This window comes from Rhopilema esculentum, chromosome 9, assembly GCF_057945365.1.
Source record: "Rhopilema esculentum isolate cy_ngs chromosome 9, ASM5794536v1, whole genome shotgun sequence".
Classification (NCBI taxonomy): domain Eukaryota; kingdom Metazoa; phylum Cnidaria; class Scyphozoa; order Rhizostomeae; family Rhizostomatidae; genus Rhopilema; species Rhopilema esculentum.
Window position 1 is genome coordinate 5,893,067 of NC_142823.1, and position 18,732 is coordinate 5,911,798.

At 36.6% G+C, this 18,732-nt stretch overlaps 1 protein-coding gene across 3 annotated transcripts; it reads left to right on the forward strand.

The window, feature by feature from the left end:
* Nucleotides 1-6,876: 6,876 nt before the first annotated feature.
* LOC135688768 (uncharacterized) lies at nucleotides 6,877-18,506 on the forward strand. 3 transcript variants are annotated; one of them, XM_065205759.2, is made up of 9 exons: nucleotides 6,877-6,954; nucleotides 9,105-10,529; nucleotides 12,304-12,435; nucleotides 13,073-13,162; nucleotides 14,010-14,087; nucleotides 14,430-14,492; nucleotides 15,139-15,218; nucleotides 16,277-16,375; nucleotides 17,178-18,506. In XM_065205759.2, exons 2-9 carry the CDS (start codon nucleotides 9,162-9,164, stop codon nucleotides 17,299-17,301), a joined length of 2,034 nt encoding a protein of 677 aa, XP_065061831.2. In that variant the 5' UTR covers nucleotides 6,877-6,954; nucleotides 9,105-9,161; the 3' UTR covers nucleotides 17,302-18,506. The 3 variants fall into 3 exon arrangements, with proteins under 3 accessions (XP_065061831.2, XP_065061833.2, XP_065061832.2); XM_065205760.2 differs by lacking the exon at nucleotides 6,877-6,954 and adding an exon at nucleotides 6,999-7,726; XM_065205761.2 differs by lacking the exons at nucleotides 16,277-16,375; nucleotides 17,178-18,506 and adding an exon at nucleotides 15,666-16,243.
* The last annotated feature ends 226 nt before the right edge of the window (nucleotides 18,507-18,732 follow it).

Consider the following 18,732-nt stretch of genomic DNA (forward strand, 5'->3'; position numbering starts at 1 on the left):
ACTACGGTATTATTTACCACATAACTTGGCGCTTACTTTATTTTGCAAAATAAGAGTACCTGGCTAGTGCCGAACAAATCACATTGTTAAAGGCAATTTTTTTCTAAATTTCATTCGGCAAAGCCTAGTAAACATTTTAAGGCAAGTTTTAAATTTAAGCTCTGTTTTATTTTGATAGCTATAATGGCAGGAAATAAAGCTCTTCTCTTTTTAGATCAACCGAAAAATCTTATAAGAATAATTACTTTCCTTCTTGGAGCTTAGCAGAACCTGAAAATTCTACCCACAGTTTAAGTCTTCTCCAAGACGGCGATTATCACAATCACACTTAATACTTTAAAAGACTCATACAGGGATTGTTAGTCGCATTTCAAGTCTAAGCTTATTTTTAATCTCTGCTTAGCTGGAAAAAGGTGGATATGGAGAAATCTTCAACGTGTCGCCGAATCTAAATAAGGAGCACACCATATAACACAGTGCATGTAAACCACTGTCCTGTGGCACACTAGCGTGCATGTCAACCACTGTCACGCGGCATATTTTCTCATATGTCGTGGAAAATTCTCCAATTTCACCCAATTGATATAAGAAACAGGCCCAGGTCTCACAATGAATTAATAAAAATATTCTGTTTTGTTATAAATCACTCCTTTTTCATGTATGTTTGTTTCCCATTCAAAACACTTACACGAGAAGGATTATATTTTGCCAATATTGGTCACACTGTTTCATTTTTCAACATTTCTGTTGGTGGTGTCTGTGCTGCTTAATTTTCGCAGCAGACTTAACAGATTTTGGTCAATCTGAAATGCTTGTACCTAATAAGAAGTTAAGTACTATCATAAGGTTTTCCAATGATTTGAATTCTATAGATACTACTCTGCCATGCCTTGTGTTACAGAAGCAAGTAACGGAGACAACAACTCATCTTCTTGTTGGTTTTTTACAATAGTTCACAAATTACACATCAATATTACCTCGTTTTCTCCGAGAGTCTGTGGATGCAAGAAAGCATGCGTCAACTCTACATCAGTGGCATGATGCACGGGGTGCGCCTCTAAGCACAAAGCCAAGGGTCCCCAAGTGTTTGGGCCAAAAAGAATATTCTGGAAAAACGAGTTTTGATGAAAGCATATGTTTCTTTAAAAGCAATCACAGCAACATTGATATGAGTGTAATACTGGATATGATTTGTAAATGTGAGCATTGAGCAACCATAGAGTTATGATGCAAGGCCGTCGGAACCAAGGGGGGCTGGGGGATAAAGCCCCCCAATAATGGTCAAACTTCAGTATTTTTTTGCTTTATAACAGTGTATTGAATGAGAACGGAAACGATGGGCAACTCTTCTCCTCAATATGAATTTCGTTCTAACGGCACTGCGATGTAATGTAGCATTTCAATTAGGTTTCCCTATAACGCAGAACGTTCTCAAAGGCACCTTCAAGCCGCATGGTAAATTAAACATCTGGTGTCGTTTGCTGAGGTTTTTGGCAGGTGTTGTAGATATCCTACCTTACCAAGATATCCTTCAAATTTCTTACGTCTTCAAGGCCACTTCTCAAGAATTTTTACACTATATGTAGTTGTTATTTGGTTTGAAGTAACATTTTCGCAATACATAAAATCTTGTGCGATCTTGATCTCGATTTTGGTACTTAATGTTTCTAAAAGTTTCTTAAATACCATGTTTCAAAAAGCTGTTATTTAGTAACTCAAAGAACGAAGTTGAACATCGAACAAGTTCTTGTTTCTATAATTTGTGTCAATGAAAGAGAAAATAGGCAATTGATCGTCGGAAAATACCATTCCCATTTCATCTTCAAAATACTAACTTTAAGATGAAATGTTAGACGTTATTTAATCCGTCGGATTAAGTTCATCGGAATTATGGTCAGTTTGTCCTAGACAACGTTTATTAAATGTTTTAACACCTTTGCCTGGTAGACCTCCAGAGAATATGACTAGGGTTCTGCTTTTTCTCTACATCCATGAACTCATGTTATTTCTCTGATTTCAAATCTTACGGCGTAAAATTGAAGTCGTACGTTTTATCTCCGCTTGCGATGTTTTCTTTTTAATAATTGGAAATATTTCGTACGCACCCTAGTCAAATTGGTTATTAAATTGGTTAGCTGTCATCAATTCTGCATGTCTTGTGAAACGAAAGTTTTTAACATGAAGGTTTGTTTCAAGCCGTTATTCAACTTGTGACATGGTATCTTCTTGACTCATGGAATTACATAATTATTTTTTCTAGAACCTTGTGGCATATTTGCTTCCGCCTTTTGAGCACATGGTGACCCTGAAATACTGTTGGTAAAACATAGAAGCCAGGCTTGTTCTTGGAAGGATGACGTAGTGACTGAAGTCAAACATATCTAGCTTTGTTTCGATATAAGACAAGACTTTGCAAATGCAGAGTCAGGAAAACATTACGGTCGCATGGCCACTGACCGGAGGAAGGTACACGAAAAACAATAGAAGCTCATACGACACACCCAAACCACGCCCACTTTATATTGTTTTGTGAGGAAGTTTTGCCTTCTGGGATGTTTTTGTCTGGAAGAAGGTTAACGAGTTTTCTCGACCCTGTGCAATTGTAGTTCCATTTTGAATGTGAGATCAGAAATGAAAACCAATCCGTTGTGAAAAACGAATTCGGCGTCGTGAACTCGGGCCAAAAATTATAAAAAGCTTAATCTTCTACTTGAGAAATGTTTTATTTCGATTTGTAGGAGAAACGAGATAGAATTAGTTGCCAAAAGTAGAATCTAGAATCTGTTAATGCATTTGAAACAAAATAAAAGCTAGAAATTTAAAGACTGCAATGGAAAAATAAACTACACATTTTTGATAAGGCTTCCCAAAGAAAGGGCGAGGTAGAAACGGACAACAAAGAAGCAGACGAAGACAAGGATTAGCATTCAAGCGAGGAGGAAGACGAGAACGAAGACGGGATGAAGACGAGGTGAAGACGAAGGTGAGGACGAAGACGGGGTGAAGACGAGGTGAAGACGAAGGTGAGGACGAAGATGAAGATGAAAATGAAGACGAGAACGAATACGGGATGAAGACTAGGTGAAGACGAAGGTGAGGACGAGGATGAAGATGAAGACGAGAATGAAGACGAAGACGAAGATGGGCAGGAAAAGGAAGGAAACATGAACAAACTCCGCAAAATTCATGTCAAAGATTAGTTTCAATCGCCGAGGGACTTTTAGAGAGCGAATTGATCCATCCATGAGGTCCATCCATTGTGATCACATAATTATCTGGTTTAATCAGTTCAACGCTGTGACTGATTGATTGATCTATTACTATTTGCAATCATTGCTCACATATTTGATCGGGAGAAATGTTTGAAAAATTGTACATTATAGTCCAAAATAAATGCACAATTAAAGTCTAAAACTTTAATAAACGCTTGAATTTGGTCGCGGGCTGGGCTCGAATTCTACCCTGGTTGTCTCATTCTCTCGCATTTTCTCTCAAGATGCTTTTTTTATACGGTCAGAAATAATGAAAGCAGGGAATCAAGCAGGGAATCAAGCAGGGAATCAAGCAACAGTATTAGCGGCGAATAAAGTGAACACGAGTATATGTTTTATCGAATAGATATATATGATTAGATCACAATCTTTGTGCATTGCAAGTCAAAAAAAAATTAAAGAAACATATTCTTCTTCATTTGACACCCCTAGATAAAGCATAACAATAACAATGGAATGTACCACTAATATGTACACTTTTTGCTACTTTTTGAAACGTTTGAAAATATATATAACTGCATATTGTCTATCCACATCTTCTTTATCAACGAATCGGCATTTTCCTAATTATTATACCTGCATCTTTTCTGCGTCTTCGACTATTCATGCGTCTCAGAATATATCTGCGTCTCAGAATATATCTGCGTTTTCTAATATCACTGCGTCTTCTAATATCACTGCGTCTTCTTCTTCAATGTGCATTTTCTGCGTCTTCCAATAGGCCAGTGTCTTTGATAAATCTGTCTTCTTTATCCATAGATTTGCGACTTCCAATTTATCTCACTGCGTCTTCTACATCATTCCACATTATCTGCGTCTTCTAACATGGCTGTCTCTTCCAATATATCTTTGTCTTCCTTGTTCAATAGATCTGCGGTTCGGAATCCCCAAGCAAGGGCAAATAAGAACGTCCTATTACCTATTTCTAAAGAATAATTTGCATAATCGGTGTATTCGTTCTATAATTTAATACAAAAAGACCTCTCCAACTTATCGATCACAAAAGGACAAAAATAATTTCCTAGAACGACTAATCATTTTTCTCAATTTTTCGCTGTTTCAATCTCGAAGAACCATGAAAGTTGCTTTGCGAATGCTTAAAAGAATCGGGCGTGTTAAAGCTAATTTTGTTTGAGTTTGGCTTTATTGAAAAAAACTGTATTTGATTCTTCTAATGCTCAATGACATGTGACATTATTATGATGACTATATAAGCAATCGATTAATGACGAAACGGAAAGAAAGGGGTCTCCATGCTCGCACCTGATTTTAAGAGTATCCTATATACAGCAATGACCAGATCCCGAGAATTGGCAAGACGTGCTTGCAATACTGGTTGCCCAAATATGCGCTGCTACTTTTTCTCCAGATCCAATGGGTTTTGTTCACAACGCATTTACAATCTGGAAGCTCCCCAATTTCGTAGTAGCCGCGAGAACAGCTGTCCGAACAGCATGTCCCAAAACAGTCAAGTTGCTCAACCAAAGTTGTCGGTCCGAGACACCTGTTCGTCCTTGTCGTTGTCCCATTCAATCCACACGTGGCATTGCAAGTGCTCCAATTTGTCCATCCGGTTCCATTGCATATCTTTTGATCCCACGTTTCATATGTGCAGGCTACACATCGTTCTCTGATAGTTTTATATCTACTACGTCTTACTGCTTCTCCTGGGCAGACTCCCACACACGTAGGCCACGCAGACCATAACCCAACTTTACAGTGTCTCTCTGTGAAGTCATAGCATATTGCATTTTCCCCAAGAGAATATTTACATGATCCTCCACATATTGCAGAAGCAACAACATGCCTATACCTTGATTTCGTACCTTCACCGCAACTCGTATAACATTCTCCCCAGTTATCCCAAGACGATATGCCACAAGACTTTGGCGAACACGATATCTTTAACCTTTTTTTTGTTATGCCAGTCCTGCTAGTCCTCCGTCTTTCATAGTTCTTTTTTGCCTGAATCTCAAAGTGAATAAAGAAAATGATGTAAGAAATAAAAACGACTTTTGAAAGAGAGCACACTGCCATGGCTTTATCGTTCTGCAGTTGGATTCATCGACGCTGTCATTCCTATATACTCCTGAGTCCAATGTATGACAGCTATCATAATACAAAACGAATAACTGTAAAACAATTTTGATTCGACCTCCTTTCAGTCATATTTATGCAGCTCTTTAAAAAAGTGAATGCAGAAGACATGTAATATAGTCAACTATTTGATGCAGGCTTTTGAAAAGGTGCCTAATTATAGTCAAAGCAAATTTTTTCTACACTTGCAGCTGCGCAAAGATAAATGATCCGAGACAATAGTTTGAAAATAGGCAACAGATAACCATTTTAGATGTTTTAAAATATTATGAATAAGATAACAACAATGTTAACCGAAACGAAACGAGTCAGAGGAAGACCAAAATGGAGGTGGCGAGTCGGAAAAGCCGGCTGTGCGTAGCCTGTAAGGGGTCTGGAGCACAGACTAGCTGTACATGGACACAAGCGGCAAAAGATTGTCAAGCGTGGAGAGGTTTTTGGGGGCCACCCGCCAGCAGTGGCGTGACCGGCTGAGAAGAAGGAAAAAAATATTAACTGTAAGATCAAACTTGTTTTGTCAAGGACAATGGAGAACTTCAAAATTTCATGCTAGTTAGCAAATTTTTTTAAAGAAAGCTTGCTTTATTAAATGGTTAAAAGAGTTGTCCTTTTCTTTGCTTAAAGAACAAGTAATGGAGATTTTAGCAGAAAAATTGTCTTTATCATTCCATTCAATTGGTTATATATGTTATATATATATATATGAATTACGGTGTTGGTTATATACATTTATGTATCATCGCTGTTTGAAAAAAAGACAGATTTCATATGCTGCTATGAAAAAAATTGGATGGTATCTGAACTACAGATGCCTACCAACCATTTTCTAGCATTTAATTTCATCGGTAGCCAGCTAACCCAAGATTAGCTCAAATACATCTCTGATTTGAAAAGGCCTGTATGACGAAAGAAGATAAAGTAAATTTACCTTCCCTTGTTTATTTGTGTTTTCAAACATATTGGATATTCTTTGTCAATGTACGTCGCTCCTTCATACCCATTTTATGACAAAGCCCTCCAGGATTCACTATAACAAGTTACTGTGCCCAGGTCGTTTATAAAACATTCATTCCATTAATATGACTGCAATGGCTCGCAGGTGCATGGCGTTATTGAAATTAATATAAAGATTGCAAGATACGAATTAATAGTGGCAAGAATTGAATAAAAATACGAAGAAAATGTGGAAAAATTTATTCTGATAAAGGCTTTGTTTAGATTTCATATTTATTGCTAGAAAATTTTTCTAAAAGAACGAGTTTATAAAGTTAGAACAAAGACCAAAGTGGACAGTCGCAATCTTAGCGTTGGCAGCTTTTAGCACTGTTAAACACAGTTTTTAGTACCTTTGTCATTTATCGGCAAATTTGCTTGCTTTTGGAGGTTTTGCCACACACCTGATTAATGAATTTCATGACGCTCTTTCAGGTTTTGGAAAAAAAAAAAAAATTCTAAAAAATAGATTTTTGTGACGTCAACACTTGACAACTCTATTCTATATTTTCTACTGCGAAGGAGTTACCCTCGCAAATTACATCAGCTGTCCACCTGTTTGGCGCCATTTTCTGTGTTTCCCTCGCCGAAGGTAAGTCTTTGTTACTGTTTACTTTGCTATTAGCTTAATGAAGAGTTAGTAATGGTCACTTAGAAATAGAATGATACGACACTTGAACTGTGATTAGAGAAAGAACGCTAAACGATCGCTACACCTTTCAGAACGATTTTGGGCATGGATGGTATGATCGGCCTAAATAACATATTGAGCATGTCCCAGTCTGCAGAGTATGGCATGTGCACACCGGAGATATTTTTGTGCAAAACTTGTTGCACGCCGGGTATTTTTGGGTGTGGCAACAAAGATGGGCGTGGCTGGGTAGGTCCCATAGAAAATGTCAGCTGATAAAAACAAGTCAAGTAACACTTGACAAATATACAAAAAAAACTTACGCTATCTTCAACAGTGTACTTCACACATTATTACGGTGAAATGCAAATTTACAAATTTTAACCACAACAGGTGAAAATAGTCTGGAAACTTTGTTGCGCGCCCGCAATAAATTGCCCGCGCACACATCAGCCCGCTTTTGCATATTGGCAGCGCAAAATCCCCTAGATCCCTAGACAATAGCATTTAACATTATTAACAATAAAAATAACTAATAGTGTATGATTTCAGGCGCGCAGTCTCAAATTTTCAAAGTAAACTTATTCGCGCAAGAAGCAAAGTTTTTATGGCACACCAGCACACCAGAAATTTTTGGTGGTGCACACCGGCACGCCAAGCTTTTTGCTCGTGTACACCAGAGATCTCATCGAAAAGTGCCATACTCTGCAGACCGGAGCATGTCTGGTTAGGGGTGAGTTTGACAAAGATGATGGTTTGTCATTGCTTTCTTTGTGCTAATGTGTACACTACAAGCAAGGCTATCCCTAAACCAGTGCATCCCATATTCATTTAATTCAACAGTACTGTTATGGCTAAGATTCTAAGTTTGCAGAGGGGAAACCTGCAAACTTTAGGTGCTAAGAAAAAGCATAAAATGAACCAAACATATATAGACATTTTCCATCTCAATTTTCTTCTATTTCAAACACAAAATTGCCACAGGTTTGCATGAATTTCAAACTTCTCTATAAAAACCAAAGAGGATTGTAAACCTGGTATATGCTTGCAGCTACCCCGGATTTCTTGCATTTGCACCTGACTATAGTTTAATACATCAATGAGTTTTTTTGAATGAGATGACACTTTGTCCAAAAAACTAAACTGCTGATATGTTCTCTAGCCTTCTGTGTCTAAGCCAATCAAGGCACTATTCTGCATTAAAATATTATCTTCCTGGTGGTCTATGTTGGGGGTGTTCAAAATACAATCCCCAGCCTGCATAGGCTTATTCTGTGGCCCTTGCTGAGTCAATAAATTTTGTTGATAATTTGGTCCTTGAGCTATGTCTTTGAAGTTCCATCCCACTAAAAATTTTATGATTCATTATTAGGCATACTTGCTTATAATTATGATAATTATGAGCAGATGATTTTATTACAAAGCTGAACAGAATTATTAAAGCTACAATCAAAAGGATACAGAGAAGAATTCACACAACCTTCTTGGCACATTAACTACAAGTTTAATGTGCGATATAAATAAACTTTCTGCTAACAAGAAAACTAACATTTCACATTAATGCCTTTGTTATATAAATGTTTCTTTCATGTTATTATTCATACTATTGTAATTATCAATACATTTAATGTTCCATAAAAATTTGTTGACGATTTGCATAACTATTCACCTGGCCCGCAAGTGCAGAAAGCTTTTATTCATGTCCCACCTAAAAAATAATTTGGACAACCCTGGTCTATTTTGAAGATCTTTTGAAAATAGGCACTCACAGTCCCTCTGGTCCAGAGTGGTGTTCATGTGGGTTCTAATAACCAAAGTTGTGGGTTCTAATAACCATATCCTTTTGGAGAAAGACATATTTTAGCAAAATGTTTGTTTGCCTCATTTTATTTTAGCAGAATGTTTGCATTTGAATAGTGTTCATCATAGCATCCATAATGTCAGACTTGGTCAGATGTGTGTTTTTGTCTCTTTTTTGTCTGGTTTGAAGAATGATTTGTATATATAATATATATGAATTTATTATTATTTCTTTTTGAAGTTGTTGAGAATATTTATCTTGAACTTGTAATGCGCCAAAGTCCTTATCATTAAACTTTTTATTCTTTCAGATTTTTGTGGAAGGAAAAAGATGATGGGTTTATCACTAAAAGACTTTAGACAATAAAATGGATCTTGGTGTTGAAAAGAAAGTACCTGGTAACTCATATAATGAAGATGGAATTGGAATTAGCTCCGAATCAAAAGAGGAAGGCCAGTTGCAAAGACAGGTTGTCAGCAATTTCTCTGAAGGCTTTCCTGGAGGTCTAGAAAATGGTGTCATAAAGGCAAAAAGTTTCTATGGTTCATCGAGCGTGGCATCTGGGAATGTTGATTATAGTAGAATAAGAAAAGATGTTCTTAGTAAAAAGGCAATTAGTAGCTCTACAAAAGAAAGAAACATAAATGGAGGTGGTAAATCAAAGAAAGGTGCCAGCCATGGAAGAATTACAAGAAAGGAACAGAGAAACCCTTATGTTAGGAAAATCAATAAATCACGGAAGGAACCCATTAGAAACAGAGGTACTGAGTTGAAAGTGAATGCCCAAACAGATGTATCTATTGATATGAATGATTCACATGAGAAAATCCAGCATCCTGTCTGTATTGATGTACAGAAGACAATTAGTCCAATGTTTTCATCAGATACTGAATCACAAGATGCAGTAGGAGCTAAAATTTCATCTTTGATTAATAAAGTTTGTAGGACTTATGATTCAAATAGTGATGATATTCTTTCTCTGGACAATGGCGAATCTGAAACCCGCTCAGAATCTTTGGAAATTGGTGAATATAATTCTAGTTTCTCTCTTTCATTTTCATCCGATCATGATTCATGTGACATTAATCAGAATGCAATAGACTGCAAAGACAGAAATGGAATATCCTCCGAAGATTTAAATATTGCAAGTGATGATGAAGGTGTATCTTTGTGTTCATTCATTGATAAGTTAAAATCTGTAAAAGATGGGAAAACTGAAAATTGTACAAATACCTCTAGCAAAAAGTGCATACTAAGTAGAGGATTAAACCAGTCATTATCAGATAAAACAAAATCTTTGCAAGACGAGGAAGAAGGAAGAAGTTGTTTTTCCTCATCTGAGTTGGAAAATTATGATAAGTCCAAAAAACAAGACAAACATTGCATTAAAAATGTCAAAACTGATACTCCATCGAACCATACAAATGGAACTGGATTGTTTAGATATTTCAAGAGAACATCACCAAAAGATGAAAATAACAGAACTAAATCAGATGATAGTGGCTCGAAGGTTGTCTCTAGTGCTTTTCAGAAAGGGAAAGAACAGCTGTTGGTACCTGAAAGACATTCCCCTAATAATAAAAAAACCTTCAATCAAAAGCTGATATTTGATATTGCAAAGTCAAGTCCAGAAACAGACGATGATTTACAAGTACCTAAAAAGCAACAGAAGAAGGAAAAGAGGCAAACCCTGAGTCCGCGAATGGGTCCCAAAAAGATGGAGCAGTTGTATATTGTGAGTAGTTTAATGATATCTTAAAGCTGTTGCTTGTATGTACATCAGTATTAACGGAGAGTGAAGGGAATGCAGGGGCGGCTGGGAGTAAATTTTTTTTGGTATTACTTTTTCAAACGTATGGAAAATGCATGAAAAAGGAAAATTAACAATTTCTTTATGAAGGAATTTTGAACCTCCTCAGCAGGAGGGGTATAGGGGTTTTGCAACAAACCCCCCCCCCAATCTGGCCCAGCCATACGTTGGGGAAATATGCATATCTTCAATTGACTCTAAACAACAAACAAAAAGTCACTAAAGACATAAATTGGTCGGGTATACACATTTTTGTAAGCAACTAAGAATCTGAGCGAATGCTGAAAGTTTTAAGTTAATTGGCAATTTTAGTGCTGTATCTCCTAGAAAATAAATGCAGATACTTCTTTGCTAGCATATCAAAAAGAAATCTATGAAGAGCCTGATTTCCTGTTGGTCTTTTTAAACAAACTGGAGGGCTGTAACATTTGTCTGAAGGGCTTTCGAGTGGTGATTAGTCGTGAAAAATATTTGGCGGCCCCTTCCTCTGAGCCACCATGTGGGCCCGTTATTAGAATCGCGATTGTAATGACGGAAACCACTGCGTGAAAGCCCTCTGAATACATTCAAGGTTCAGTTCAGTTCATCATTCATTTTAAATGCCTTTACATAAGCAACTTGCAACATTTTGAATAGCTACAGTTTACAAATGTACAAAGAAAATTTGAAAAGATGCAGGCTAAAAATTTATTATAGAAAAATACATGACGAGATATATCTGGCACGGTCTTTCAGTTCGAGACGTTGCTAGTGAGTTAATTCCACCTGTTTCAAAATAATTAGAGATACAAAATAATAACACTTTGAACACCCAGACGATGGTCATTCACTTGATCTTTCACAACACGATTCATTTTGAAACAGCTAACTTACAAGCAAAATCATAAAACAGCACTGGCGAAAGGTAAATGGCCGCGTTATTAGAATCCCAGAAGTAATAACGGGAATGCTAGGCTCCTTTATTTCAAGGACCAAGAACAATTGAATTTTACGTCATCGGTGAGTCCCGTGACAAAGACTTTGCTGTTTCCGTTATTAGAAACGCGAAAGTAATAATGAGACCGGGAGCCTCGAACTAGCTTTGAACGATTTTGAAATACCATTGAAAAACAAAATAGGCTTCCTGTGGTTAAGGATTAGCAGGTAATTATCATCCCCTTCAGATGAATAGAGGACAGATACCATATTATTTCTACGTCATTGGTTGTGTCTAGCAGATGAATGCACCAAACTGATAAAGACTTTGGAAAAAGTGTTATTACAGTAATAACGGTAATAACACTGCACGCCGCCCCTGAGGGAATGAGTACCTTCATTATTTTTTTTTAATTGCAAGGTTGTTGATATGTGAAAGAATTTGATATCAAAGTGTGGAATGCTGTTCATGTTTTTTCTAGGATGGAACCATGATAGCATTTTAATGGTAATAGCCCTTTCATTTCTAACTTGTATTTACTTTTATTGAAGTCATTTCTCTTTATAATAATTTGTTCTGAAGTCAAAGAGCTGTAGAGGGTTACAATGATGAAAAGAAAGGTATTCAACATTGACAGTATGTATCATACTGAAAAGTGCAGTGGCCATGATCTTTGCCACCCTGGTTCTCCTCTAATATGGCCCCTGTTATTATTTTCAGTTTTTACATTCCTTTTCTACCAAATGGTGTCTTCTTCTTTCATTTGAAATTCATTAAATTCAGGATGTTGGGCAGAAGAATTTCGGACATACAACTTGTGAAGCATGTGGAATGGTTTATACAAAGACCTTACCCGAGGATGCATTAGAACACTCCAAATATCACCAAAAGCTCATGCAAAAACTGAAGTTCAAGGTTTGTGTATTCATAGATGCATGTGATCTTGAGGTACAGCTTGTGTTGTTTGAGATTAAAAAAATTTGGGATTAGGATTATCTGAATCTTTTTCAGTATTCATTCTGAATCTTTTTCCAATTAAATGATTGCCCAAACTGTTTCAAGTTTACAGAAGCCACAAGAGCATCGATTTACAGTGGGGCTACTACAAAAAATCAATGAAGAGAATGGCCAATCTGCTTAATAATTTACCATTAATTTTTTTGCATTACAGTTTAATCTTTGTATCTGGTACTGCATGATTGACTATACAAGTAGATATTTCTCTCAAATGGTAGATATTTTCTTCTCATGCTTGTCTGTGAGACTAAGTCTAGAAGCCAAAGTAAAGCAAGTCTGGTTCAGGAGTTCCACTGTGCTCAGATGTTGCTCCACTCTTTTTCAATATATTTGTTGATAAGTGAATCTTAGTATAATGTTCAACTTTGCTCACAGCAGTATCTTGTATGCGCATGACAAAGACATTGAGCCTGAAAATTATGTAAAATTGTCATTTATTGTAATGCATCCACGATTTAAGAAATGTTACTTATCTATATCTTCAGTATGATAAATACAATACAATATTTATATACATACAATGTCTCCAACACAGGGATGGAAGAGTGAGAGAGTTTTACAGGAATTTCATGATGGTAGAATCATCCAAGTGAATGCACAAGATAACAGTTTGCATTTAAAAAAGGTGAGTAGTCGGCCTTAGCTGAAAATTTGCTTGTTTGTTTCTTGCTCCTCCATTTCCAATAGCCAGCTTTCTTACCAAAACTATAATTAACAAACTTGACATCACCTTCCTCCTGTCTTTTTAACTTCTCCCACTTTCCCCTTGTAAGAGCCTTTACATAGGCCCCTCCCCCACTGGGTCCTAACATTATAAGCCATAAAAAAAATCTTTACTATAACTTTATAATTTGTGGCCAAATGATGGGAACGTGCAATGGGAAAGTGGCAGATACCTGGGGGGGGGCAAGGGGGCAGCTACTCCCGCTATATTTTGGAAAGCAATGGTATTTTGCTCTAAAAATGAGAAAATATGACGTCATCTTATCAAAACAATAGACTTGCCCTCCCCCCAATATTTGACCAAGTGTTCGCCCCTGCCGTGGGACTTTTGTAATCTGAAATCATGCAATAAAGTGAACAGATGCAAGATGCAAGTCAACAAAAAGTTATCCAGTGTCAAATAATTCGAAACAAAAATATTATTGAAGCGAAAAATCCTTTCTTTCCTCTTCTGGTTAAATAATACTACGACTAATTTACATTCTCCACATTATATTTTTATATTACCTATATATTACCAGATATATTTTAGTTTGCTACTGTTTTTCGAAGTCCTGTACAGAAGGTCGGTTTTTATCCTAGCTATTACTCACACCTACTGAAAATATATTCACAAATTTATAGTGACAAGAAATATCAAAGTATTTTTTTTCTGTTAATTTCAAACTATTTCAACTCATCTTTATCAAATGTAATCACACTCGGTTGTCGTAGTAATGAAACAAGCCTATTGTTGTCTTTCTCCTTAGATTTCAGACGTCCGCGATATTGTTGATGGCGAACTTGGATTCGCACGTGGTGTAATCGAGCTTTCATCACTTGAAAAAGTAAGCTTTTCTAGGTTCATTTGTGTATATTTAGGGCCGAAAGATAACGTTTTGGCCAAAGTAATTTCGGCCAAAGTTGTCAAATTGAACTTGTGTAGTACCCTTTGTAAGCCTTCAACCTTGTCTGTATTCTTTCCAAAAAACTGTCTGTATTCGTTATAGTAGGATTTATTAATTACATATTGTTATTTCGTATCACTTTCAAAAACGAACTAGGCATTCAGACATCGTTTCATTTCGTGGCCAAAATTTATGACGATTACTGTAATCATTTGCAAGATGCTATTCTCTCAAGGTTTCTTTTTAGATATTGCTGTAACAATTTCGCTCACAATTTTTTAGGTTTTCATTTTCGTCTCAATGCAAAAGATCGTGGGCTGCGCCATCGCAGTTCCCGTCTCAAAGGTACACATTGGTTTGTTGATCCCTAGAAAAATTTCTGTAGAGGAAAGTTTGTATTATAATTTGTAGATCCTTGTCACTTAAGGTTTTTCAAAACTCACTCCAACCTCGAAAAGTTCCTGTAATTGTTTTATGATCCATGCATTCTTTTAGACACACTTCAATATGGTGTCAAAAGTTTTACTTCCCTTTTTACGTTAGACAGGACGCATATTGATAACAGCAGTAACGTTAAAGTGTTTAACCCCGTATAAAAATCGATATCACTATCATTATTATTATTGTTACCAGAGCTGAGGAACATATTGAAGGACAGCTCTCTAGTTGTGGAAGCTCTCTATGAATTGTAGACAGTCAATGCGACTTGACGCTGCCAAATTATTGAAGAATTGGCACTTTCTCGAAAGCAAGCTGAAGCTTTTAATCTGTGCAGAAAACCAGTTTTCATTTTATCGAATGGACACAGAAAATCGTTTGCTAGGTATATGACCTGGGTCCAGTAAAGTTTTCAGCAAAGGAAATAAGCCAATAAGCAATGGAAATAAAATCCTTTGGGTGTGGTTCACAAAATCCTTTTTAAAGGCACTCCCCAGTGGCCGTATGACCGCCGATGATTTTTGACTCTGTAAGACTCTTGTTTTGTTTGTAGGCCTACCCTGTCATAGCTAATCAAGGTACTCCGAGCCCAGAAGTGAATTCTGGGGTGCCAACATTGTCATGGTGCTGCAGGTAAGATGTTTGGTTCAAAATGATTTAAGAACCCGTCCGTATCTTAGCTCAACTCTACGTAGTATTACTAAGAAACAAAACAGATGCAAAAGTTGAATATCGGACACCGGTCAGGTAAGTCTCTCAAGTTACATGGTCTCACTATGAATCATAATTTGGACGGACAAGCCTCTAAAAAGGGGCTTTCTTTATAATGACCTAAGGACAGGGGCTTCACTTGATATCAACCAATTTAGAGCCATAAGGCTATTCATAGCGAGAAACTTCATTTGAAAACTGCAGTCCAAAGATACAAGTACCAAGGCATTACCTAATCCAACGTTTTTAATAAAATCATCAAAATAAAATTATTTTGCCAAGGATATAAGCATGTATAGCATATACTTTGCCGTTCCCGAAACATCTTTAAGCCTTCTCGATCTCATACTAATCTCGGTTTTCCTTTAGTGGCTTACGCATGGTATATTAAGTCTGGTTTCTAATTTGCAGTGGCGTAGCTTGACCTTCCAGACTAGGAGGATGGAGAGTCAAGAGTAGTAAAATTTGCCGACGAAGACATAGATAAAGTGAAATTTAAGTGCTATTTCACCTACCGATATAAGATTTTACCGCAAAAACAGGAAATTTTTGCACCAACTTGAAATTTACTGAAAATCTAATGAAAATTGTGTATGTGTGATGTCACACCCCCTACACCCCCCGCTAGCTACGACCCTGAAAATTTGTAGCGTGAGTAGAATTGTAAAACTTTGTATCAATAAGTGCTTTTCCTGTGTATGCCTTATACATGTGTAAAGCAACCAGATTATCTGAAAATTACAAGTGAATTATAATAGTCGTTTTCAGTATCAAGATTGGTGCCTGACCTTGATTTGTTTTGGCCTGCATGTATCCTCATAAAATTTGCCTACCAAGGCTGTCGCACTGACTGCACTTTCTGCAAATCACACCAAATAGCTCAGATTAGTACATTTGTTATCATAGGCTCCAAAAATAAGCTCTATTAAAACTAGACTTATTTATTTGAGTCGTACGTATTATTTTGTTTTTATCGACAGTGCGAATCCTGTTCCTGCATTATGCGGTATTAGTAGAATATGGGTTTTGAAGCAGTCTCGACGAAAGAAAGTTGCAGAAAGGCTAGTGGATGCCATCAGGTATTTGGTGCTATTTAATAGACAAACTATCTTGAAAACTGTTTTCTAAAAACTTAGCTTTGCCAGACAAGAACTGACTTTTGCTTCTTTTCTGTTACGTTGCCCGTTACGTTCCCCAGTAGGCCCGTTCCACTGATCCCCGCAGCCCATAAACGTCTTCCTTTCTAGAAGGCTCACCGTATTTCCTTCTAAAGAACGCCGCGGCGTTTATTACAAAATCAAAGCTTTTAACGCGGCGTTTATCAGAGGGTGACGTTTAATACAAAATGAAAAGTTTGTCAAATGAAAAATGACAAGAGAAGTGCGATGAAAAAAGATAAAAACAGACTTTTCTCAAAGTTTTCTTTTCCCAAAAACACGTAATAAAAATTGTGTGAAAAATTTTTTAAAGTTCACAAAAGATGTGTTCACGTTATGGAAATGTCAAGGAATGTCAATATCCCTGTCTTCGTCATGGTTCTCGTTCCTATGACATAACAACTTTCATGGCTTTCGAATAGTAAGCGTATAAACTTTTATTGAGGCGGCGTTTAAAAGAGAGCGGCGTTTATCAGAGGGCAGTGTTCATTAGAGGGATTACGGTAAAGGAAGGGTGGTCCAACGCTCATAAATAGGGGTTAATTGCCATGAAGTTAATAGGGGGGGGGACGTAACGGTAAAGTCAAACCATCCTCATAGGCCTAAAACTGCTAGCATTGAGTTCAATTATTTGAAATTTGATTTTGAGCGAAATTACAAATAATGTTTTTATACACAGACTTTAGATAAATAAAAAACTATACAATTTGCTTTCTCTTTTCAGGAATAATTTCATTTTTGGTGTTGTTATAAGCAAGGGAAAACTAGCATTTAGCGATCCAACACCCGATGGAAGACTTTTCGCTGAAAAGTACACAGGGACACCAAATTTTCTCGTCTTTCGGTAGCCCGTAATTTTCTTGCAAATAGTTTTTCTAGACATGAATTGTTAGAAATAGTTATTGAATTTGATATCGCGCATTATTACTTCGCATAGATACGGATTTTCATATTACGCCAAATTTAAAACTTTTCGATTATTTAACTGTTACGGTTTTTTATGTTTTTCACCAATGTGGATGCGAAGAGGTAGAGAAAAATGATCCCTTCTCAATAACTACACAGTAACACAGAAGGGGATGGGGGGTAGTAAGAGGGTAGGCAAGAGGCAGGGCTACCCAATACTCTAGAGAGTCCCCAAAACAAGACATTCGTGGATCGTACTAAGTTTGAAAATGTCGCCTCTTAACCCTCTCTCCTATGACTGTGTTGGTTTTTACATGTTTGGGCATTAGCGCTTTACGTTATTTTAAACATAGTCATTCCTATTTGTTGACCATAAAAATGTTCGCCCCCCCCCCCCTTCAAAGTCAAAATCGTAACTACCCTCGTACAGTGACATGTGCTACTGTAGCCTTGATACCCACTAGAATAATGCTCATGTGCTCTTCTTATGATTCATTTCTAAAGAATATAGAGTTCCAATGTGATGGCGTCATTAGACTATTTCAGAATTTGACCTGAGTCCCCCGAATGTGTTAAAAACAACATTGGACGCTGTGTTGTATGCGTTGTCTGTGTTATTCTCGTTTATTTTACTGGTTAAGGGGTAGTATAAGATAGATACTGCAAGACATAAAATTTTCATTTTATATGTAAGTTTTGATCGCATTTTCAAAACTCATACTTTGTATGGATAGCTAATACGTGATCACTTCCTGCTTTTAACTCTTCAATGGTCCTTGATTATAGCTACCTCTCACCAATTTCCCCTCACACCCCCGAAATTTTCCATGAATAGAAACCCCATCGACTGACATATCCCTATTTTAAAATTGTGTAATCCCCACACCCCAGAGTAATGTTTAACGTTTGACAGCCAATTTTTATCTTTTTTAGTTGCAGTCTCGTGTGTTGTAAAAGTTTATGATTTAATGTTAATAGTACAAAAGTATTGAAATTTATTCTTGCTATGTTAAAAATTTGGATTAGTTATTTACAATTGGTATCAATATTGATCAGCATTGACACTCAGTTATGATGTTATTTATACCCTTGTTATAATGAAAATTTTATCAATGAATGTAGATTGAAAATTGAAACGATAGTTGAATCTGGTGTCTTGATCATTCTCAAGGCTCTTTCCTTGAACGGATATTTCTTTCCAAAACCGAAATAAATTTTTAAAATAAGACGATATTTTTGCCTGAAAACACGCGTTTCAATTATTCAGCGAAGAGATCAGCTTGAATTGCAGAAAAATCAAACCCATTTTAGATAGAGTTACAAGGGAAGTTCTCTTGCATAGTTGACAAATTATTAAGTTTCTCAAGGATTAG